The 23,359-nt window shown below is 59.3% G+C and overlaps 1 protein-coding gene across 1 annotated transcript in view; it reads left to right on the top strand.

Moving 5' to 3' along the window:
- Positions 1–22,960, top strand: part of ZC3H7B (zinc finger CCCH-type containing 7B) — a 51,984-nt gene extending 29,024 nt beyond the window's left edge. Inside the window, exons 8-23 of the mRNA XM_079938416.1 lie at positions 5,305–5,347; positions 5,998–6,191; positions 6,574–6,895; positions 7,744–7,802; positions 8,617–8,716; positions 10,540–10,701; positions 12,337–12,542; positions 13,557–13,657; positions 14,627–14,808; positions 17,124–17,209; positions 20,586–20,719; positions 20,829–20,934; positions 21,074–21,182; positions 21,414–21,547; positions 21,682–21,845; positions 22,206–22,960. Coding sequence (XP_079794542.1) covers positions 5,305–5,347; positions 5,998–6,191; positions 6,574–6,895; positions 7,744–7,802; positions 8,617–8,716; positions 10,540–10,701; positions 12,337–12,542; positions 13,557–13,657; positions 14,627–14,808; positions 17,124–17,209; positions 20,586–20,719; positions 20,829–20,934; positions 21,074–21,182; positions 21,414–21,547; positions 21,682–21,845; positions 22,206–22,452 — 2,349 coding nt within the window. The 3' untranslated portion in view covers positions 22,453–22,960. The remainder of the gene's footprint in view (positions 1–5,304; positions 5,348–5,997; positions 6,192–6,573; positions 6,896–7,743; positions 7,803–8,616; positions 8,717–10,539; positions 10,702–12,336; positions 12,543–13,556; positions 13,658–14,626; positions 14,809–17,123; positions 17,210–20,585; positions 20,720–20,828; positions 20,935–21,073; positions 21,183–21,413; positions 21,548–21,681; positions 21,846–22,205) is intronic.
- Positions 22,961–23,359: the final 399 nt, after the last annotated feature.

The following is a 23,359-nucleotide window of genomic DNA, read 5'->3' as shown; positions in this document are numbered from 1 at the left end:
ACACTGAAGGGTTGGGCTCAATCTGTCCTTGTCCCCACTGCTGCAAGGCAGGCCCCTGCCTTGGGAAGAGGGCTGAGTGACAGCTTGGGCCCGGGCCAGGGTCTTGAGGGAAGTCCTGGGACCCACAGCACCTCCACGTCCCAAGAGGGGCCTCCTGTGACCACAGGGGCAAAGTATGGGGATGAGCTGTGGCTGCCGGTGCTGGGAGTGGTCACTGCAGGGGAACCGTCGGGGTACCCTCACTCGTGGACCCCTGAGAAAGAAAACAAATGGCAGCAGGCAGGGTGGGAGTAGGAAGGAGGGAGAAAGGCAGTTGAGACCAGACCACCAGGCCTCGTCCTGGTTGGGGGCGGGAGTGGCAGGGCCCAGCACACACATCACACCCCACCGCCCGCCATACAGGAACTGCTCAGGTGGACTTGGGAAGGGACAGGCCGGAAGAGCGTGGATGGCGGCTGGTGCCCTGCCTCTTCGTTGTACGTAAGGGGAGAGTGAGGCACGAGAGTGAGGAAGGGACTTGGCCAGTGTCGCACAGTTGGCCCCCGTCCCCCCAGAGCATGACAACACTTTCATTCATTCACTCAACAGACTCCCAGGGAACCACTTCTTGCCCCTGAGCTGCCACTGGGCCAGAGCTGAGTTAGGCGTGTCCTGGCCCTTGGGGCCTACCAGGCTGCAAGGGAGGCAGATGTGGACCTGCCTGTGTAGCAGTCACGATGGTTTGTAACCAAAAATCATTAGGCCTGGCACCTACTGGGTCCTCAAAAAAAATAAAATTAAGTGAATGTCTGAGTCTGTTCAGGCTGCTATAACAAGATGCTGGGAATTCCCTGGCAGTCCGGTGGTTAGGACTCGGCGCTCTCACTTCTGGGACCTGGGTTCGATCCCTGGTCGGGGCACTAAGATCCCGCAAGCCGTGAGGGGCAGCCAAAAAAAAAAAAAAGCCATGTATTGGGTGACTTATAAACAAAAGAAATTTGTTACTCACAGTTCTGGAGACTGGGAAGTCCAAGATCAAGGTGCTGGCAGATTCGATGTCTAGAGAGGACCCACGTCCCGGTTCATAGATGGTCTTCTAGTTGTAACCTCACATGAGGGGCGGAAGGGATCTCTCTGGGGTTTCTCTTATAAGGGCCATAATCTCATTCATGAGGGCTCCACTCTTATGACCTAATCACCTCCCAAAGGCCACACCTCCTAATACCATAATTTTGGGGGTTAGGATTTCAACATATGAATTTCTGGGGGACAGACATTCAGACCATAGCAGTGAGTGAATGAATACATAATCGCAAATAATTTCACAATGCCTGGAGGGAGGTGCTGTTTACCCACTATTACAAAGGAGAAACTGAGGCGTAGAGAAGTTAGGAGACTTGTCTGAGTTGGTCCAGTATGTGCCAGGCACTGAGTGGGGCCTGGGTACGTACGTGCTGAATAAAACAAACATGGTCCCTGCCCTCAAAGAGCTCACAGTCCAGGGCAGATGGACACTAGCCGTTTCTGGTTACAAACCATGAGGAGAGCTCTAGAGGCAGAGGGTGGGGAGCTGTGGGCCACTGGGCCTGGGAGGCCTGATTTAGACTGGGCATCAGCAATCTGTAAGCTGAGACCCGAAGTCGAGAGTAGGGCAGGGGCAGGGTGTGTGGGTAGAACAATTCCAGAGGGCAAGGTGTGTACAAAGGCCCTGAGGCTGGGAGGAGCTCAGAGTATAGGAGGGACCAAGTGGAGGGGGCCCAGTGGGGCTGGAACAGTGGATAGAAGCCACAGCACCTAGTCCCTGGTGAGGTCTTCATCGTAAGAGTGTTGGGAAAGCACTGAAGGCGGATAGCACTGATTTCATTCATTCATTCAGAAGATATTTATTGAGTGCTTCTGTGTGCCCGTCATAGAATTGATCTAGGCACTGGGGACACAGCAGAGGGAGAAACAGCCAAAGAGCCCCACCCTCATAAAACTTGGTCTAACTGGGGGAGACAAACAAAAAGTGGTAAACAAAAAGTGACCAGTGCCTTGGAGAAGGGAGCTGGGGAGGCCAGGCTATTGGTGGGGGGTGGGTGGGTTGCAGGGTTTTTAAATTTTATTTATTTATTTATTTTAAACCTAACTTTTTTTTTTTAAGATTTTTTTTTTATTTGGACCATTTCTAAAGTCTTTATTGAATTCGTTACAATATTGCTTCTGTTTTATGTTTTGGTTTTTTGGCCGTGAGGCATGTGGGCTCTTAGCTCCCCAACGAGGGATCGAACCCCCACCCCCTGCACTGGGAGGCAAAGTCTCAACCACTGGACCGCCAGGGAAGTCCCTGGGTTGCAGTTTTAAACAGTAAATAGTGAGAGGGCGATACTTGAGCAAAGCCCCAAAGGAGATGAGGAGTGAACTATGAGGAGGTCTGGGGGACCAGGCAGAGGGAACAGCCAGTGCAAAGGCCCTGAGGCAGGAGTGTGCCTAGTGTGTGCGAAGAACAGCCAGGAAGCCAGCATGGCTGGAGGGGGCTGTGCAGGGCTCCTCTTCCCTCCTGCCAGTGGTGCTGGGGAGGCAGGGAGTCATCCAGGCAGATCCTATCCAGAGTTCCCAGATCTCGGGCTCCTGCCTCATTCCTGGAGCCAGAGAAACTAGGGCTCCCTTTTGTTTTCTGCTGATAGTGGCACGATTGTGCATTATAGGGCAACTCTGGGGGGACCCTGGCTGGGTACGTTATGGGGTATCCCCGTTCCTTCCTTCTCTTCCCACAGTGACTGCCCTGGTTCAGGTCACATCCCACTCTTCCAGGTCGTGGCTGGCCTCCCCTTCTGGGGGAGTGTCTGGACTGTCTGGACTCTTCTTCCTGTCCCCCAACACTGCTACTGGATGAACTCCGACAGCCTGGCCTCGTGGGGCTCTCCCCAGCTTAGAAACCCTCAGTGGTTGTAAATTAAAATATCTGAGGGACTTCCCTGCTGGTCCAGTGGTTAAGACTCTGCACGCTTTCACTGCCCGGGTTCAACCCCTGGCTGGGGAACTAAGATCCAACAAGCCGCACAGTGCAGCCGAATAAATAAACAAATAAATAATAAAGTATCTGGGCTTCCCTGGTGGCGCAGTGGTTGGGAGTCCGCCTGCCGATGCAGGGGACACGGGTTCGTGCCCCGGTCCGGGAAGATCCCACATGCCGCGGAGCAGCTGGGCCCGTGAGCCATGGCCGCTGAGCCTGTGTGTCCGGAGCCTGTGCTCCGCAACGGGAGAGGCCACAACAGTGAGAGGCCCATGTACAGAAAAAATAAATAAATAAATAATAATAATAAAGTATCTGTTTAAAAGTACTGTTATTAATCACATCCGGATACTGTAGCCTGACATTCAGGCCACTCTCTGGTCTGCTTCCAACGTCCCTCTCTGTCCTCACCATCGTCTCCTCACGCGCCAGACGATGTGTGCACACCCATCCCCTTGGCTCCGTAGTGAGCTCACTTGAGAGCGGAGACTTGGGGGTCCTCTCACTGATGGCGTGACCTAGAGGAAATGACGTCATGTCCTAGCCTTAGGTCCCCTCTGTACAAGGGAGATGACAGTTGTGCCCGGTTCCCAGGGTGGTTGTGCGGATGGGATAAGGGCGGTGGTGCCCGAGGCAAGGCCAGTCCTCGCACCCCTGCCCTCCAGCCAGCTCACAGGTCTCTTCCGGGACCAGGGACAGGGAGCCTGCCTGCCGGTCCTCGCGGGCAGCGAGGGGGTGCGTAGTGTGTCAGCTGCTCATCACAGCAAGCAGAGTGGCACTGAGCACGTACAGCAGGTGCTCGGAAGATCTTTGTTGAATGACTAAATGACCATGGCCAAAGGGCCACAGCAGATGTGGGTGGAATGCCCAGCTCCACAAGGGCCAACCCTCGGTGTCCACGGAGTCTGCAGCCAGGGGACCACAGATGGTGCCGTGCGTGGCAGTGGGTCTGCCTGCCAGTGCAGGCGACACGGGTTCGTACCCTGGTCCGGGAAGATCCCACATGCCGTGGAGCGGCTGGGCCCGTGAGCCATAGCCGCTGAGCCTGCGTGTCCGGAGCCTGTGCTCCGCAACGGGAGAGGCCACAACAGTGAGAGGCCCGTGTACCACAAAAAAAAAAAAAAAAAAAAAAGGAGGGCTGTGAGTTCTAGGACCAGACAGAGCCTGAGGCAGCCTTGGCTTCAGTCTCACCTTGGATGTCACAGAGCCAGGCTGGCAGGATTGGGGCAGGTGGAGAGGAGGGAGCAGCTCGCACAAAGGCATGCAGGCAGGCAGGTGGGGAAGTGCACGCCACAGCCCAGAGCTAGACACGAGCCAGGCGAGTCCACTCGGGCCAAATGTGGAGGCCGGTGAACGAGAACACTAGTTCACCCAGGCCAACCTCCTGGTGGCTTGGATTTAAAATTCAATGCTACGCGTTTAACAAACACAGCACTTCCTGTGTGTCAGGCACAGTTCTAAGCTCTGTACAAATGTCAAGTGATCTCATCCTTTTTTTAAAAAAATTATTTATTTATTTATGGCTGTGTTGAGTCTTCGTTGCTGTGCGCGGGCTTTCTCTAGTTGCGGCGAGCAGGGGCTACTCCTTGGTGCAGTGCACAGGCTTCTCATTGCGGTGGCTTCTCTTTGTTGTGGAGCACGGGCTCTAGGCGCACGGGCTTCAGTAGTTGTGGCTCAGTAGTTGTGGCGCATGGGCTTAGTTGCTCTGCGGCATGTGGGGTCTTCCTGGACCAGGGCTCGAACCCATGTCCCCTGCATTGGCAGGCGGATTCTTAACCACTGCGCCACCAGGGAAGTCCCGATCTCATCCTTTTTACAGTAGAAGGAGGTGGATGACTGTATCATCCTCACTTTACGGATAAGGAAACGGGCCCAGAGGGGATGAGGAGCTTGGCAAGGCCATAGGGCAAGCTTGGGCCCAGCTTTCCCTCCAACAGAAGGTCCACGGGTGGCAGTGGGATCCCACCTGGGCTGGCTCAGCCTGGGGCTGTAACTGGGGGAGGGGACCCTGGTGATCCAGGAGCGGCACTTGCAGCTTTGAGCTGCGAACTCTCCCTGCCTGGAACACGCGTGGAGGGCTCTGTACAACACCTCCCTTGACGGGTGAGGAAACGGAGTTCAGAGGTTATATCCCTTCCCCTGAGGGCATTCCGGCAAGGGGCAGATGTGAGGCTTGTCTGACCCCACTCCCCCTGCCTCTGGCCTGTGCCCATCCAGCCCCCTGGTTAATTAGCATCAGCAGTAGTCACTTGGGGAGGGGCCTTGAGGGCCGGGCGCCGTGGCCTTCCCAGCCTGTGTCTGTCTGACCTGCCCTGTCCTCTTCTCCACAGGGATCTTCCAATGGATTGGGGTCCATAGATGACATCGAAACAGGTAGTGTCCCTGACCTGAGGGGACGGGGTGGAGATGGGCCCTGGGGAGAGCTCAGCCCCTCCCTGCTAAGACCCCAGGAGGTCAGATGGGTCAAGCACCTGCCATCCCCGGCCCTGTAGACAGGGCTCCTGGGGGCTCCCTGCCCCGGGGACTACCTGAAGCATGAAAGAAAATAGTGGGTTCAGGAAAACAGACTCCCCTGCAGGGCGGGGAGAGCGTCCCTCCAGCCTGGGAGGGTGAGGGGCTGCCTCAGTGGGGTAGCAGTGGCCCTACCCCCTGCCGGGAGTCCACCTTTCCCCAAGTCCTCCTCTCCCTTTCTCTTCCTCACTGGCTTCCAGGAGGGGTCACATTTTAAAAGTGTCCTTGAGAGAGGGCATTGCATACCCCAGAGGTGGGCTATTCAGGCACTGACCAGGCCCATCAGAGGAACACTGCAGAACGAAAAGGCCCCTCTCCCACCCCATGGGGCCTCCCTTCGCTACAGCCTAGCCTCCCCCGATGGGGTCAGGCCAGCAGGGCAGGCAGGGCTCCTGGCGGAAGCCAGGGAAAGGGGGGAAGGTGTTGGAGGCGGACCTCAGGCCCTAGGACACCACCCCCAACTCCCACCAAGCAGGACCCCCTGCAGCTACTGAGCCCACCCCCATCCACAGACTGCTACATGGACCTGCGAGGCTCCCCGGCCCCCCTCCCCTCCCCACCCCCCATGCCCCTCTTCCCTCACGTTCTGGACCTGCTGGCCCCCCTGGACAGCAGCAGCGGGGCCCTCCCCGGCACCGAGAGTCTGGATGACTTCTCCGATGGGGACGTCTTTGGTCCGGAGCTGGACACCCTCCTGGACTCGCTGGTGAGCCGTGCTGCCCCCTCCTCTTCCCGAAACCCTTCTCCCCGCCGGGACCCCATCACATCCATCCTCACGTCCCGTGTCGGGGGGAGGGAAGGCCCCATCTCACGTCGCAGTTGCAGAAACTGAGGCCTCGGGGGTAGGGGAGGAACTCGCTCTGGATAGAAACACAAAAGTGCAGAACGTGGGTCCAGAAGGGACTGTAAAGATCCCTGTGGCTCCACCTGTGGGACAGGTGGGGACTGAGGCCACCGGGCGGGGGCGGGGGGGGGGCGAGGTGGGCGGGGCGGGGCGAGGTGGGGAGCCTCACCCGGGCCTGCCCAAGCCTGGGCGCTCGCGTTCTCCTCCAGCCCCTCCCTCTCCTCCCTCTGTTCCCACCTTGCAGTCTCTGGTGCAGGGCGGCCTGCCTGGCAGCGGCGTGCCCAGCGAGTTGCCCCAGCTGATACCCGTGTTCCCCGGCGGGACCCCGCTGCTGCCACCTGTGGTGGGCGGCTCCATCCCCGTCTCCAGCCCACTGCCCCCTGCCTCCTTCGGCCTCGTCATGGACCCCTCCAAGAAGCTGGCTGCCTCGGTGCTGGAGGCCCTCGACCCGCCAGGCTCGGCGCTGGACTCCCTGGACCTGCTGCCGTACTCGGAGACCCGACTGGACACCCTCGACAGCTTCGGGTCGACCCGTGGCTCCCTGGACAAGCCCAGCTCCTTCATGGGTGAGGCCTGGAGGGGCACGCTCACCCCCACCCCCTGTGCAGTTGCGACTATAACTCTTGTTCTGCCTCGTGGTCTGGGGCCACGTCTTCCGGCTTTGTGTCTCCTGCAGTGCTCAGCACAGCGCGGGGCTGAGGCCTGAGGGGCTGCGTGTCTTGTTCAAGGTCAAAGAGCAGGGCTGGGGTAGTCCAGGATTCCAGGCTCGCAGTGTGGTGCTCTTCACCCAGGGCCCTGGGTTCACCAGATGGGTGCGCGGATGGTCCTGAGGCTGGGGGAGGGGGTGCCAGGTCATGGGCCCCTCCAGCACCTCTCTGACCTAGGGACCCCGCGAGGAAACAGACCCGCCTGGGCCTCTGCAGGGCCGGCCTTCCGACGGTCGGACCTCGCTCAGGGCGCTCACTGCCGAGTGGGGCGCGTGGGGCTGCAGGGGGCACAGATGGGCTTCACAGAGACTTCCTGGAGGAGGTGACAGCCGAGCAGGGTCATGTGCTGGCTGAGGAAGCAGTGCGACGCAGGCCTAGCAACAGAGGGCCTGGCGGCTGAGCAGAGGAGCTGGCCGGAGGGGGAGTGGGTTGGGGGCCTTGAAGGCCTGAGGCTAGTCTCACCGGACCCGCGAGCCAAGCTGAGGAGCTCGGGCTTTCTCCCGGGGGCTATGCGGGTGCAGAAGGTGTAAGCACAGGGTGGACACGCCCAGGCTGAGACATTTCTCTGTCCCCGGGCGGTGGCCCAAATGGGAGAGGATGTGTGGCCTGGATGGCTTCTCCTAGTTAGAAATACGGAAGAGAAAGTCCTCGGAGGGTCCTTCTGCCCTTCAGAGCAGGGCAGGTGACCCCTGTGTCTTCTTGCCCAGAGGAAGCCGACTCACAGGACCATCGTCCCCTGAGCGGTACTCAGAGACCAGCCCCCTCGGTGAGTGACTCGGTGAGAATCGGTGCGCAGGTACCTCGTGCTCTCCGGGGGACGGAGGGGAAGTGGTTGTGGTCTCCAGAGTCAGGGGTGAGCCCTCAGCGTGGGATAAGGTGCTGCATCCCCCAAGGAGGCCAAGAGCAGACTGGCCAGAGATGGTCTCTTCCCAGCCCTTCCAAATCCTTCCTGGCCCAGCCATGTGCTGGGAGGGTGAGCAGAGGGTACCACCCGCCCTTGTCTGGCCAAATCGGACATCAAGGCTCAGAGGAGTTAAGTAACCTCTCCAGGGTCAGTAACATCCGCGGTCTCAGGACTCAGCCAGGTTTGAGTTGAGGAGAGCGCTTGACCAGGGCTTAGGCGGCCTGTACTCTGGCTTTGGCCTAGACACTAGCTGTGTGGCCCTGGGGAAGCCACCTAACCTCTCTGAGTTTTGCCGTCTTCCCCATCTGTTGATGCCTTGGGGGCTTCGGAGAAAGGATGGGAGTGGGGGAGGGCCTGTGCTTAGGCCCCAATCAGGGCCACTCCTGCTTCTCCACTTTCATGTTGGGTTTTAACTCAAGGAAAGGTTCTGGGCCAAGGTCACTGTCACCTGTGCATCGCCACTAGGCTGATCTAATCCTGCTGGATTCTTGGATCATGTTACAAGGGGCTCCCCAGCTGGGAGGGTGGAGGAAGAGGGAGGGTCCTGGGCTGCAGTTCTGCTCCTGGGTGGGATTGGGGGATGTCACAGTGCCCCCCAGCCTCTGGTGCCCAGACTGGTTCTGGTGGCACCGGCCATCGTCCAGCGCCCCAAATGGCCAACCTCCCCTTGTCACAGCCAGAGCCTTCCATGCCCAACACCGCCTTGCTCATCAAGAACCCCTTGGCTGCCACCCACGAGTTCAAGCAGGCGTGCCAGCTCTGCTACCCCAAAACAGGTAAGGTCACACCTTCATACTCCACCCCTCTGCCCAGAGATGCTGGGAGTCTCAGGAGTGTAGAATCCCAGAATGACAGAATCCCAGTGTACCAGTCAGAGATAAGCATGGGAAGACAGAAGCCCCACCAGCTACTCCGAGCAGACAGGGATGTCATGTGGGAGGCGGGAACTTTGAAAACTGCCAGAAAGCCTAGAGGAGTGGAAGCCCAGAGATTCCACCGGGCCTTTGGGCTACTTCTCCACAAGCTGAAGCCCAGAAGCCAGGGTCTGCCGCTCTCACACAGAGCCCAGGGGGCTGCCGGGATTGCTGGCCAGCATCACGGCCGCCCCACAGCCCAGAGGCTGAGGAAGGCAGGGTCCAGCTGGCTGCTGCAAAAACACATCTGCCGAGGAAAGGCGGCCTGCACCTCTGTGCACATCCTCTCCGTCCACCTCTTGCTGGGTGAATTCAAACCTTGCCTAGAACGCAGAGGGCAGAGGAGTCTGGGAAATGTACTTCCTAGGCTTCCAGCCCTCAAATCCAAGGGAGACTGTAGGAGCAATTCAAAGTAGATGCCCAGTGTTGGTAGACACTTTTCAGCACACCTAGAATTTCAGAATTCTAGAATCATCTTTTTTTTTTTTTTTCTAATTTATTTTTTTTTTGGCTGCGTTGGGTCTTTGTTGCTGCGCGCGGGCTTTATCTAGTTGCAGAGAGCAGGGGCTACTCTTCATTGTGGTGCGCAGGCTTCTCATTGCGGTGGCTTCTCTTGTTGCGGAGCACGGGCTGTAGGCTTGTGGGCTCAGTAATTGTGGCTCACGGGCTCGAGCGCGCAGGCTCAGTAGTTGTGGTGCATGGGCTTAGTTGCTTCGCAACATGTGGGATCCTCCCGGACCAGGGCTCGACCCTGTGTCCCCCACATTGGCAGACGGATTCTTAACCACTGCGCCACCAGGGAAGTCCCAGAATTTCAGAATTCTAGACTCTAACACTCGCAGTATTTCATTTGCCAGAATCCCATAGTTCTGACATTTTAGAATATTCTCTTGGTATCTCAGGGTTACAGATCTTACCAGTCTAGAGTTCTCCCTCTCAGAGGTGCTGACGTTGACAGGACACGCATGTCACGCACGTCACACGCATGTCACCCCTGACAGAGCCGTCCTGCCAAAGCCCGCGGCCCCGTGCGGATGGGCAGCAGAGCGCCGTCTCGCTGGGTGGCTATGCCCGTGAGGAAGTTTCTTCCTTGCACAGACCACACCAGCCTCCCCGATCCGCACGCCCACTGCTCGCTGCCCCCTGTGCTGGGGAAGCAGAGCCGCTGCACACCTGGTGCTGGCCCAGCCACGTCACGTGGGTCCCCACAAGGGACCTTGGTCCTCTTGGTCTCTTTGGGGAGACCCCCCCACCCCATTTTTGGGGAGAGGAGGCCTTTGGTCAGAAGATTCGAGAGCACCAGGGAAGAGGCAAAGGAGCAGGGGAGGGAGGCTGAGCCTGGCAGCGCTTTTCCGGGGCAGGAAAAGACAGGGACAGAGCCTGCTCTCTGCCAGGCACTGTCTTCATCATTTGTTCCAAAGAAACACTGAAGTGGTCAGGCTCACTGTAGAGTCGGGGTGGTGGTGGAAAGGGGGTGGGTGCTGAAAAGGGGCTCCCCTCTGCCCAAGCCCCCTGTCCCCAGGGAGCATATGGCAGGGAAGAGATGACAGGAGCTGGCGGGAGGCCCAGGGGAAGGAGGCGGGCTTTTAGGCAGCAGGGCGGCCAGTCCCCATTGCTCGGGCCCGTTGGCTGTCACCCTTCAGTTCTGCTTCCAGAACCACTCCCTGTCCTCCCTGCCCCCACAGGCCCCAGGGCGGGCGACTACACCTACCGTGAGGGCCTTGAGCACAAGTGCAAGCGGGACATCCTGCTCGGCCGCCTCCGGAGCTCCGAGGACCAGACCTGGAAGCGGATCCGGCCCCGGCCAACCAAGACCAGCTTCGTGGGCTCCTACTACCTGTGCAAAGGTGGGTGGGCTGCAGCAGCGGCAGGTGGCACGGCCCAGGCCCAGCTTCTCACGCCCGGCCGCAGCTCTGCTTCTCATCACAGGCAGACAGGTAGACAGACAGGTGTGGTCCATGAAGGAGGGAGTCCCATCTCAGATCGAGCAGCTCCTGCCCTGACCAGCTCCACAGACAGGTGGGAGTGTTTGGATGTTACGCTCAAGCTGGGGCCTCACCAGCAGAATGCGCTCCCGGGTGCAAGGCTCAGGTGGTTCACGGAGAGCTAGTTTCTGTTACACTGCAGGGTCCCAAAGGGCTGTTGGAAGGATATGGAGAGAGAATCCATGTAAATCACTGAGGACTGGCCCACAGTGAGGGCTTGATAAATACTAGCTTTTAAAATGTAACAGGTTGTTGTCATTTTCCTCCCTTCTGGCTCATGTCGTTTGGTTGGCATTTAGTGGACATTTGGCAGGTACCTCATTTGCTTTCTTCTACTCCCCAACCAAGCATCTCAGTGCAGTCTGCACAGCAGGACATAAACCGTCTTGGTATCGTTAAGTGTTCTATAGTGTCGCCCTTCTGTACCCACCGTCACACATCCTCATGACAGCTCTGGGTGAGGAAGGAGACTTTGGGAGTCCGCTCCAGGCTCCGCCTTTGTCCCCCGACCCAGCCCGTGGCAGTAGCCCACCCAGGCTTTCTGGATCAGCTCTTGGTCTGCCCAGGTGGATCTTAAAGACTTGTCATTTCTGAGCTTGCAGGCCCCCGCCAGCCATGCGCTGGCCAGCGTGGATGGAGTCCCAATTCTACGAGGCCTACAAGTCCCCGTCTGCCCTAAGCCTTCCCCAGATACGCTGAACCCTGACTCCTTTGCACATGCTGTGCCCTTTGAACTTGGTCATCCTCTGCTCCTCCTTCAAGCAGCACCTGGATCTTGGGAAGCCCTTCCCTGCAGGCCTCCCCACTGGGTGCGGAGCTGGTCGCAGTGCAGAGCAGTCTGTGAGGTCACCTGGCCATCCGGCCTGCTTGTCCTCGTGTGCCTGCAAGCTTGGCAGGGGGCTGGAATGGGGCAGACTTAGAAAGAGGGTGAGGGAGGGAGAAAAAGAAAGAAAAACAGTTCCCACCCCCAGGAAATGGCGGGTCTCTGGATTATAAACCTGCTGCCTTCCCTGCTCCCTGGCCCCCAGAAGTTTTATTTATCGTTTCACTTAATCCACACAACAACCGTGTTCTCTGTTTATGGACAGACAGCTAAGGCTCAGGAATAACGGGATCCCAGCCCAAGTCTGCTGGACCCCAAGGCCCATGCCTTCCTGAACCAGTGGTATATTTTCCTGGTGCAGAAGAATAAGAATAATGATAAAACGGCTCGTATATGTCTACAAAGCCCTTTTCCCACCTGTTGTCTTGCCTGACCCGTACCAGGCAGCCTTGTGGGGTGGTGGAGCCGCGGCGACCGCCACGCTTTGCACGGGAAGGTGCAGATCTGGCCCCCACACCCAAGTGTAGAACAAAGAAGGGCCTGGCCTGGGAAGCGCTTTCCCTGAGCTCCGCCGCTCCACCCCTGCCAAGCCTTCCTGCTCCGCAGGCCCCACCGGGGGTGCTGTGGGCTGCCATCCCGCCTGGCGGAACGTGTGTCCTGTTGCCTCTTTGCAGACATGATTAACAAGCAGGACTGTAAGTACGGGGATAACTGCACCTTCGCCTACCATCAGGAGGAGATCGACGTGTGGACGGAGGAGCGGAAGGGCACCCTCAACCGCGACCTGCTCTTTGACCCGCTGGGGGGCGTCAAGCGCGGCAGCCTCACCATCGCCAAGCTCCTCAAGGAGCACCAGGGCATCTTCACGTTCCTCTGTGAGGTACCGGCCCCTCCACGGTCGATTCACAGACGGGGCTGGGGAGGGGCTCCCGCGGGCTCCACTGTGGACTCTCGGCCCTGGGACCCGCGGGTTTTGGAGGCCTGACCTTAGAATCCACAGGTCCTGGGAGTTTCAGAAAGTTAGACCCATATGCTCCCATCGCGCTAGAGCCCAGATCCTATCCAGTCTCCTCATTGTTCGGAGCTGGAAACTGAGGCCAGAAAGAGAAGTAACCACATCTGCTCTTTGCTTCCTGCCGTCGTAGGCCAGACTCAGGTGCTCTAGGAGCTCATCCCGACCCGCCCCATGCCCCCTCGTCCAGCTGTGCTGGCTTCAATGCCCACTGCACCTTTCTGCCCACTTCCCTGCCTGTGTCCACGCTGTGCCCTCTCCGTGGGGTGCCCTCCCCGTGTGTCTACGTCTTGGACCCTCTGAGGCTCAGCTCTGATCCCAGCAGCTCCACCAAGCTGTTCATTTCCTCCCCAAAGCTGTCACGGAAGACACTGCTGGCCCCCTGCCTCCCCACCCAGGCATAGTGTGATGAGGGCAGGGACGGTGTCAGGTCCATCCCCATGAAGTGAGGGTGCTGGGTCCAGGTTGCTGGCAGGGTTCGGTGCTGCTCGGCCAGCCCCCATCCATCACACAGCCGGCCCTTCCCTCCAACTCTTAGAGCAGGTGGGCTGCCCTCTCCCTTTAGGGGATCACAGCCCACAGCCTGGTGGCTGCCTATACTTTACAAAGGACCTGAAGTTCTATTAGATCTTTTTCCAGCTTCACAGTGAAGCTGTGGGACAGAGCAGGTGTGGTTTTCCCCAGGTTACAGTTGAGGAAACTGAGACTCAGAGATATGGAGTAACCCCTGCCCCAGGCGTTTGGAGTGGTGGGATCAGAGAGGTGGGGACCACAGACCCTGGGATTCCCTTCCTCACTCCCCTGACTCAGGGCAGGGCTTGCAGGGACCCTGTCCCTCCTGGGTGGCCGTGCTGGATCCCAGCCCACCCCCTCCCCGGGCAGATCTGCTTTGACAGTAAACCCCGGATCATCAGCAAAGGCACCAAGGACTGTCCGTCTGTCTGCTCCAACCTGGCCGCCAAACATAGCTTCTATAACAACAAGTGAGTGGGACCCACAGCCGGACCCGTGGCCAGGCCTGGGGTGGGGCGGGTGGAGAGTCCCCCCGGGGCAGCTTGGATGCCTGGGGAGCAGAAGGTAGGCCTAGGATGTCAAGGCAAGGGGTAGGATTTGGGACTCAGGTCCAGCATCCACCTGGAAAGGACAGAACCACATTTACTGAGCATCTTCTATATTCCAAGCATTCTCTTGGGTATTTTAATGATCTCGGCAGTCCCATGGGGAGGAGTGTCTCTGATGAACAGATGAGAAAGCTGAGGCTTGGAAGCAGCTTACTCCGCCGGCAGGTGGGAGCCACATCCCTGACTCCCGTCCAGCACCCTCCACTGTCCCGGCAGGGGTGTTGGACAGGGAGTGGCACCCACCTGCGCTCCCTCTGACTCCTCTTGGCTGTGCCCCAGCATGGCTGACGGAGCCCAGGCCCTGAGGTCAGACAGATTTGGGTCCAAATCCCAGCTTGGACAATGGTCTGTTTTATGTCCTCTGGCCACTGTGACCCTTGGTTTCCTCATCCGTAAAGTGAATGATGATCCCAGTCTCCTAGGGTTGCTATGAAGGTAATTAAAATTCCCAGCCCAGAGGAGATAACTCAATTATTGCTCCTCCGGGTGCAGGACCAGCTCTGGAGCATCGAGCTGGGGAACCTGAGAGAGATGCCCCCTTCTCCCAGCCTCGCAGCAGGTGGGGTCTGGTGCCCTCCTCCTGCTGGCAGCTGCGGCTCTGAGCTGTCCGCAGGTCGAGGCCAGGAGAGGGGCACACAGCTGAGGCCCAAACCAGAACTGCCTGAGCGTAGGACCCCCACCTCTTCCCTCCTGTGCCAGCAGTTAATAGGCGGGAGACACCCACGGAGGAGCCCCTCCCGTGGGTGAACGGCACTGACCCTGGGGAGGGGGCCCCGACCAGGAATAGGCAGGATGCGGACTGCATTGTGCGCCCCCCATCCCGCCCGCCAGGTGCCTGGTGCACATCGTCCGCTCCACCTCCCTCAAGTACTCCAAGGTCCGCCAGTTCCAGGAGCACTTCCAGTTCGACGTGTGCCGCCACGAGGTGCGCTACGGCTGCCTGCGGGAGGACAGCTGCCACTTCGCCCACAGCTTCATAGAGCTCAAAGTCTGGCTGCTGCAGCAGTACTCAGGTGAGGGCGAGGGGCTGCACAGTTCAGAGGAGGGCAGTGCTGGGCTGTGGGGCTGCAGAGGAGCCGGTGCTTCCTGGACGTCACAGGACGCGCAGGCTCTGCATCAGGGAGCTTGCGGGCCCAGAAGACCTTGGGTTTCTCCCTGTGTGGCACTGCCAGGGGGACACACGGGGAGAAGGGCAGGGAGGCAGAACCCTGCGGGCCACCTGGGGGATCTGGTCATCAGCGGCCCCTCACTGAGCCTCCACTGGCCCTCTGTGAGGGGGTGATGTCAGCTCGGCCTCAGGAATGAGGAGGTGGAAAGCCGCTCGCTTTCTTGCTCACCTAATGGGACTCCCTGAGCACCTGCGCTGTCAGGGGCTTGAGCAAAAACCAGTCGGGGCCCTGGTGTGTGTACGCGAGGGCAAGGCAGACAGTCTGACGGGGAGGTACTAGGCCCTACGTCCATCTGCTCCGGGGTGCACACTGTGCCCCACGCCTGTCATCGTCTGCCTAGCGGCATTGTTGTGTGTGTGTGGAACATAAAATAATGGCGCGTCTAACAATCGTCTTCTTCGAGCTGATGAAATAGGATGATAGAATTTCAGATGTGCATCAGTTCTGTGAAGAAAGTAAAGCAAGCAATAGGATGGAGAGGACTCGGGGAGGGGGCATTTGGAATAAGATAGTCTGGGAAGGCCTCTCAGAGGAGGTGACATTTGAGCAAGGAAGGGCAGGGAGAGCATTCCAGGCAGAGGGAACAGCAAGGCTGGAGGCCCTGAGGCAGCAGCAAGCTTGGTACAGAAGGAAGGATGTCCTTCTGTATGTGGGGATGTGAGGGCAGAGCAGCTTACGCCTGGGGGGCGGGGGGGCGTGTCAGAGATGAGGCCTAAGAGGTTGGCAGGGACCCGAGCATGAGAAAACCTCTAGATGGTACATAGAAATAGTTGGGGTTCTTCTAAATACGGTGTGCAGGGCTTCCCTGGTGGCGCAGTGGTTGAGAGTCCACCTGCCGATGCGGGGGACACGGGTTCGTGCCCCGGTCCGGGAGGATCCCACGTGCCGCGGAGCGGCTGGGCCCGTGAGCCTTGGCCGCTGAGCCTGCGCGTCCGGAGCCTGTGCTCCGCAACGGGAGAGGCCACAACAGTGAGAGGCCCACGTACCGCAAAAAAAATAAATAAATACAGTGTGCAGGGTTTGGGGGTAGGGGTTGAGTAGGTGGAGTTGTATGACCTGATCGGTGTCTTGAAGAAGTTGCTCTGGCTGCTGCGTGGAGAACTCAGGGGCCAAGGGCAGATGGAGGGAGACCTGGGAGGGTGTGGCTCAAGTCAGGGTGGCAGCGGGTGGAAGTGGTAGAAGTGATGAGATTCTGGGTGTGTTTTGATGGTGGAGCCAACGGGAGCTGATGGACCAGATATGAAGTATGAGACGAAGGACGGCATCTGGTCGACCCCAGTGGGGTTGCCGTGTTCTGAGGAGGGGAGGCTGCAGGAGGAACAGGTTGGGGGGATCACATCAGGGCTCGTGTGGGACGTGGGGAGTCTGAGCTGCCTGTTGGACTTCAAGTGGAGAGGTTGAGCAGGCAGCCACGTGTGGGGGTCTGCAAGGTCATGGGAGAGCCCTGGGCTAGACGTACATCCATCAGCAAGAAGATGGATGTCAAGCACATGCCTGGCCCAGAGTAAGGCCCTGATGGCGAGTGGCCACGGGGGAGCAGTAACCATAGGACCAGGTCGAAAACTAAATCAGCTCTGGAAGAGGGACTAGAAGGCCGTAAGGGGTTCGGAGGAGGGTAGGCCTCATGGAAGAGGTGGGCGCGGTGTCCACAGTCAGATTGGGAGGGTCTGGACCACAAGGTTTGGGTATTTGCCCTTTGCCGACTGGCAGTGAAGGGCCCTGGCCCCTCGGTGATCTGGGGAGCCGGGCCGGGCCAGGCACAGAGCCTTAAGAACCAGCACGCTAGAGGCTGCCAAGCAGGGGTCAGGCTTGAGGCCCCACTGAGGGAGGCGGAGGCCAAGGGAGGGGGCTGAGCAGCTGGCCCGAGGGACAGGGCCACTGGTGTGGGTGCGGAGAGGCCCCTGCCATGCTGCCGAGCCCACATCTTGCTCCTGCATTTTATTCTCTGTGTGAGCCTGGAGCAGGCCTCTGTTCCCAACTGCAGATGAACCAACAGGTCCAGACAGGATGAGTGGTTTCCCTGTTCCCCTCATCTTTCCGCGGCCTAACTGGGGAGTGGGGCTCCTCCCTGGGCCTGGGGTGGCACCAGCACCTTGCAGACCCCCTGCCTTTCTCCTCACTGAGCTCCAGGGACGCTGTGTCTGCTCCCCCCTCACCAGGCATGACCCACGAAGACATCGTCCAGGAATCCAAGAAATACTGGCAGCAGGTGGAAGCACACGCAGGGAAGGCCAGCAGCAGCTTGGTAAGACCCCGGGCTGGCCTTGGGGGTGAGGTCAGCCCCCACGAGGGCCATCCCCCATCCCTTTACCTGGACATAATTTATTTACCAGGAAATTGTAAGGAGAGTGTGAAGAATTTGTGTATACCTTTTTCTGGATTCCCCAGATGTTAACATTTTACTGCTTTCCACACTCACTTTGTCCTGTGTGTATGCGTGTGTACGTACACACATACACATTTATTTACAGAAATATACTTTTCTGAACCACTAGGGAGTAAGTTGTAGACATGATGCCCCATTACCCCTAAAAACTTTAGTGTAAAAATAAGGACTTCCCTGACCGTCCAGTGGTTAAGACACCACGCTTCCAATGCAGGGTGCGCAGGTTCGATCCCCGGTCGGGGAACAAAGATCCCAAATGGCCAAAAAATAAATAAATAAGTAAGTAAATATAAGGACACTTTCTTACATAATAACCACAGTACAGTTATCAACATCACAAAATTCACATTGGTGGACGTATCCAAATCGTGGTGTGCTATTATTCAGATTTTGTGAATCCTCCCCAAATCCCAGCAACACACTGCATTCATTTGTAGTGTCTTTAATCGCCTTTAATCTAGAGCAGTTCCTCAGTCTTTCTTTGTCTTTCGTGACATTGGCATTTTTGAAGAGGCAGTTGTTTTGTAAAAGGCCCATCCCTTTGGGATTGTCTGATGGGGCAGGCACGTCATCTCCATCTGTCCCTTCACCAGCGATACCTTGGTAACTTGATTAAAGGTGCCTCCACAGTAAAGCTTTCTCTACTATGAAGTTACCCTTTCCTCCTTTGTAATTAATGAATATCTTCCAGGGAGGTCCTTGGAGACCATGTAAATGTCCTGGTATTCCTCAACCTTTTCCATCACTGCTTGTATCACCTCCCACCCCTCTGGATCCTCACCCTGGTCCTGAGGACGTGAGCTGGGGCGCAGTAGCGTTTGCAGGCGGGAAGACTGAGGCTCAGAACACGCTAGAGACTTGCCCGGGGCGCACGGAGCGGAGTAGGTCCCGGGTTCTCTGACAGCTTGTCTAGAGCTCGCTCAGCTCCCTCCCCACCTGCACCATCCCCATCACCCCTAGGGTTCCTCATATGAAATGGGGATCATAACCCTGCCTGCCACCTCCTGGGGCGGGTGTGAGGCTCACAGGAGCTGGCTACAGCTTGCCGAGTCCCTGCTCTGCACGGGGCCCCCGTCGTCCCTGATCCTCACACCCTCCCCAGGAGGTGGGGATCACTGTAACTTTAGGTGACAGTGGGAATGGAAGGGTGGTCTCAGGGCCCAGGAGACAGTGAATGTGAGGTGAGGCCTCTCGCCATCCACACACGAGGGATGACGCCCTCACCATGCCAGGCCCACGCACTGGTCACCTTGGGAGAAGCCTGGGCCTCTGGTCCCTCTTGAGGCCTGCCTGGGTGTGGCAGTGAGCCAGGGAGCAGCGCAGGCTGGCCGGTGGGGTAGGCCTGGGCCAGTCTGGCAGACAGGGCTGCCCGGCCCCCTTGGCCTTCCCCCTGTCTCCCTACCCACCTCGTTCCTGGTCCTTTTTCTTCCTCTCCCCTCTTCCTAGTTGCTCCTGTCCTCTGCCCCTCTCCTGTTCAGTCCTCTTCCCCAAGCGCCACATGGTTTATTTTTGCTCCTGGCCAGGAGCCTGGCTGGGAAGCAGTGCGGGGCTCAGGCTGGACCTGCAGCGTCATCTGCTAAAGAGAGAACACTGAGTCTTCACCACCTCCTATCCCCCTGACCCCCCTGCGTCCTGCCCACCCAAGATGCCACTCTCAGGCCTGGCTCAGGAACGGGGCTTCTGTGCCGGACCTGGCTGTGGCCCAGGCATGAGGCATCTTGCTTGCTTGCCGTCAGAGGGCGGGGCCAGTGGCCGTGTGAGGCCAAGGACAGGATGCCAGGGTAGAAGCTGCTTGTGCCTGGTGCCCATGGTGCAGCTGTGCCGTCCTACAGAAAAGCATGAGCCCCTGCCTCGCACCAGGTCCCTATCCTCGGGCCACTTACCCGTGGTGGGGTTAGTAACCTCTCTGAGCCTCTGCTTCTGCTCAGTCAAATGGGAATGACCCCTACCACCCCCAGGGCTGTCGAGTCTGTGCAGCTGTGAAAAGGAAGCTCAGTGGACCGGCATGGCTATTCCCTAGAGCAGTGGCTAAACCACAGCACCCCTCCGGACCCCACTTACCTCACCCGTGAAATGGGCCTTCTTATGCTTCTGTGAGAATCAGTGGAACGTCTAGAAGTCTATAGTGACACAGATAAGCCTCCTGTCTGCTTTAGCAGACTGTAATGTCCCAGTTACAGAGGCAGGATTTTACTTTGTTGTCTGGATGTGTATTATCCTGGGGCTGAGCTAGGCCGCAAGTCTCCCAGCCAGGGGTCAATCGGCACCCAACAAAGTGAGAGCCCCCTGCTGCTCAGGGGAGGCCCTGGGCTAGGCAGTGCCGAGGACACAGGTACTCCTGTGTCAGAGGAGGAAGAGCGGAGGGGTAACTCCACATCTGAGGCTCCAGGGAGGATGGGAAGGCTCTAGCTAGCAGGAGGGACAGCAGGGTGGCCAGCACAGCTGGGCGAGGGGGTTGCAGGTGGCAGGAGACAAGGCTGGGTGGGCACTTTTTCTGCCTCTCACCCCCCCACCCTTTCCCAGGCAGGGGTGCAGAAGAGCAGGCCCTCCTGCCTGCAGAGGAAGGGCTGAGGCAGAGGACGGGGAGTGAACATGGTGGGGTCTTCGAGAGTCCAGGGCTGCCCAGATGTCTGTCCCACCACCTGAGGTGGTGGGACAAGCCCATCTGAGGCAGCCTCCTCCATCCCCACCCTCTGCGGGTGCATCCCACCTTCTAGGCTCTGCTCTCCACCAGGCCTGGCCTCATAACTAGATGAGTCAGTCAACGTGAGGTAATTCAGGTACTATGGGGGCCCATAGGATGGGCAGCTGCCACCTAGGAGAGCTTCAGGGAAAGCTTCCTGAAGGAGGTAGTGCCTGAGCTGGGTTTTGAAAGTTTTCAGAACAAGCCTGATGAAGAATGGAGAAGGGCATTCCAGGCAGAGGGAACAGCATGTGCAAAAGCAGGGAGATGTGAGGTCGAATGCTGTGCCCGGGGACACGCCAGCAGCTCCAGCAAGCAGGCCCGTGGGAGATAGCCAGTTACGGCAGAGAGCGCTCCATCAGGAGTCCAAGGCCTGGCTCCCACCCTGAGAGGCCATGGGCCTGGAGTTAGGGGGTCACTTCCCACCACCAAGTGGTAGCGGACCAGCCCACAGGCTCCAGGTGGCCCTGATGCTCCCGGAGGCCACCTGTATATCAGACCCCGGGGCCTCAGCCTGGTGCCTGCGGCTTCATCAGCGCTTCTTCTCCGCAGGGTGCCCCGCGGACCCATGGGCCTAGCACCTTTGACCTGCAGATGAAGTTTGTGTGTGGCCAGTGCTGGAGGAACGGGCAGGTGGTGGAGCCTGACAAGGACCTCAAGTACTGCAGCGCCAAGGCCCGGCACTGGTGAGCCAGGTGCCGGGCGGGGGCACGGGCAGGGTGGGGACCACCTAAGCACCACAGGCGAGGAAGTCGGGCTCTCTGTGGAGGTCACACAGCCCGCTCTATCCTGCAGCTGGACCAAGGAGCGGCGGGTCCTCCTGGTGATGTCCAAGGCCAAGAGGAAGTGGGTGTCGGTGAGGCCACTGCCGTCCATTCGCAACTTCCCACAGCAATACGATGTGAGCGCCGGGGTGGGATGCAGGGTGGCAGCGGGACCTCGGATATGGGGCCGTGGGGCCCCAGGAGGGCTTGCCCGCTGGCGGGGCAGTGACACAGTCCGGCGGGACTCAGCAGGGTCTCCCCATGCCTGCCCTGCAGCTCTGCATCCATGCGCAGAACGGCCGCAAGTGCCAGTACGTGGGGAACTGCTCCTTCGCGCACAGCCCGGAGGAGAGGGACATGTGGACGTTCATGAAGGAGAACAAGAGTGAGTGGGCAGGGCGGGGCTGACCCGGACACCCCCCTCGTCGGCAGACCCAAGTGCACCTGCTGAGCCTCGCTTGGCCACCCGGGCCCCACTCCGGCTGCACCGGGCCGAGCCCTCTCTGGGTCTCCAGTTGACCGGGCAGCCCAGCAGCAGGGGTCCCACAGGGGTCGTGGGACAGAGTAGAGGGAGAATCCCCTCTCACCAGGCCCTGCATCCCCTACTGCCCACCAGTCCTGGACATGCAACAGACCTATGACATGTGGCTGAAGAAGCACAACCCAGGGAAGCCGGGGGAAGGGACGCCCATCAGCTCTCGGGAGGGGGAGAAGCAGATCCAGATGCCCACGGACTACGCCGACATCATGGTAACACCCCATCCCCTGCGGGCCCTGGTCCGAGCCTGACCTGGAGCGGCTGTGCGGAGGGGCTCAGCCTCCCTGGGGGAAGTGGTCCCGGCACAGGTGGGAGGAGCAGGCGCCCACGGTGGCTGTGTCCCCAGATGGGTTACCACTGCTGGCTCTGCGGCAAGAACAGCAACAGCAAGAAGCAGTGGCAGCAGCACATCCAGTCTGAGAAGCACAAGGAGAAGGTCTTCACGTCTGACAGCGACGCTAGTGGCTGGGCCTACCGCTTCCCCATGGGCGAGTTCCGGCTCTGCGAAAGGTGCCCCCGGGAGGGCAGGGCCGGGCGGGCTGTGGGGTGGCCTGAAAAGGCGGAGGCCACGGCCAGCTCTGGCTCCACTTGGCCTGGAGGTGGCATAAGGCGGGATGGGGATGTCCAGAAAGACAGCTGCTCCTGGGTGTGAGGACCCAGGAGTGGGGCGGAGTGGCGTTGGAGGTGGGGACCCGTCCCCTGCAGCCAGGCATCAGATCCTCCGGAAGGCCAGGCCACGCCCACTTTCCCCGGGCCTGATGCTGCATGGGGAGAGGCTTGTCGGGGGAGGCGGAGTGGCCGGCCCCAGGTCTGGCAGCCCGTGGAGGAAAGGGCACAGGGCTCGGGCAGTGAGCCTCCTGCCGCCCACAGGCTCCAGAAGGGCAAGGCCTGCCCGGACGGGGACAAGTGCCGCTGCGCTCATGGGCAGGAGGAGCTCAACGAGTGGCTGGACCGGCGCGAGGTCCTGAAGCAGAAGCTGGCCAAGGCCCGCAAGGACATGCTTCTGTGCCCACGGGATGACGACTTCGGCAAATACAACTTCCTGCTGCAGGAGGACGGGAATGCCACTGGTGCCGCCCCAGAAGCCCCTGCTGCTGCCTCCGTCACTGGGGAGTAGACCAGCTCCTGGCCGTGGGTGAAGTCCTAGGATCGGGGGCAGGGGTGGGCACGGAGCGCCTGATAGGGGGGCCGGGGCAGGCCAGGGCTGGGACTGGGGCCCCCAGCCATCCTCTCTGCCCCCACTGCCCCAGTGCATACCCAGGTGCACGAGCTGCAGCCCCACTCGGTCCCAGGGTCCTCATCCTGCTGAAGCCCTGGGCAGGTCCTCCCCTCCCCCACCCCGGCTCTCCTGGTTGCGGAGGGAGGGGCCTGGTTGACCCCTCCAGCTTCAGCCTACAGCTTTAACTTCCGTCTACTCCTAAAGGGGGCCCAGCGCTCAGGGCTGGGGAGCGTGGGGTCCCCACTTGAATCTGCAGCAGAAGGGTCCTTCCCCCTGCCCCACCCTCACCCCTCCCCACCTCCCCTGGGGGCAGATCAGGATAGAACAGAGGGCAGGAGGCCCCACCCAGCTTTAAAATGCAGCCCCAGGTTGGACTGGGGATACTGTACAAGTCACTTACCCTCTGGGGCCTCAGTTTCCCCTCTGGTTGGAAGAGTGGGAGGGGCTGGGCTACATGATCTCTGGAGCCTGACCAAGGAGCGTGGCTCTCTGGTGAGACCACCAGCCCAGCCCCTCTCCTTTGTGGGCCGCTGAATGTAGATTGTAGGTCGTCAGAGGCTTCAGAGATGACCCAGCCCAGACCCCCATTTTGCAGATAGAAAAACAGGCCTAGGAGGAAGGAGTTCTCTACCCAGCATCTCCAGCCCACAGCACGGTAGAGCTGGAATGCAAACTGCGGTCACAAGACTCAGGGCCAGTTATCAGCTGGAGCCTCCAGGCTCTTGGCAGGGATGTGACAGTCTCTGAATCAGCTGGGATCCCGGCAGCACCGCCCAGGGGTTGGTTGTGTCAGCGCCCTGCAGAG

Source organism: Stenella coeruleoalba (assembly GCF_951394435.1).
Source record: "Stenella coeruleoalba genome assembly, chromosome: 11".
In the NCBI taxonomy this organism is placed as follows: Eukaryota; Metazoa; Chordata; class Mammalia; order Artiodactyla; family Delphinidae; genus Stenella; species Stenella coeruleoalba.
This window is presented reverse-complemented; position numbering and strand designations above follow the sequence as displayed.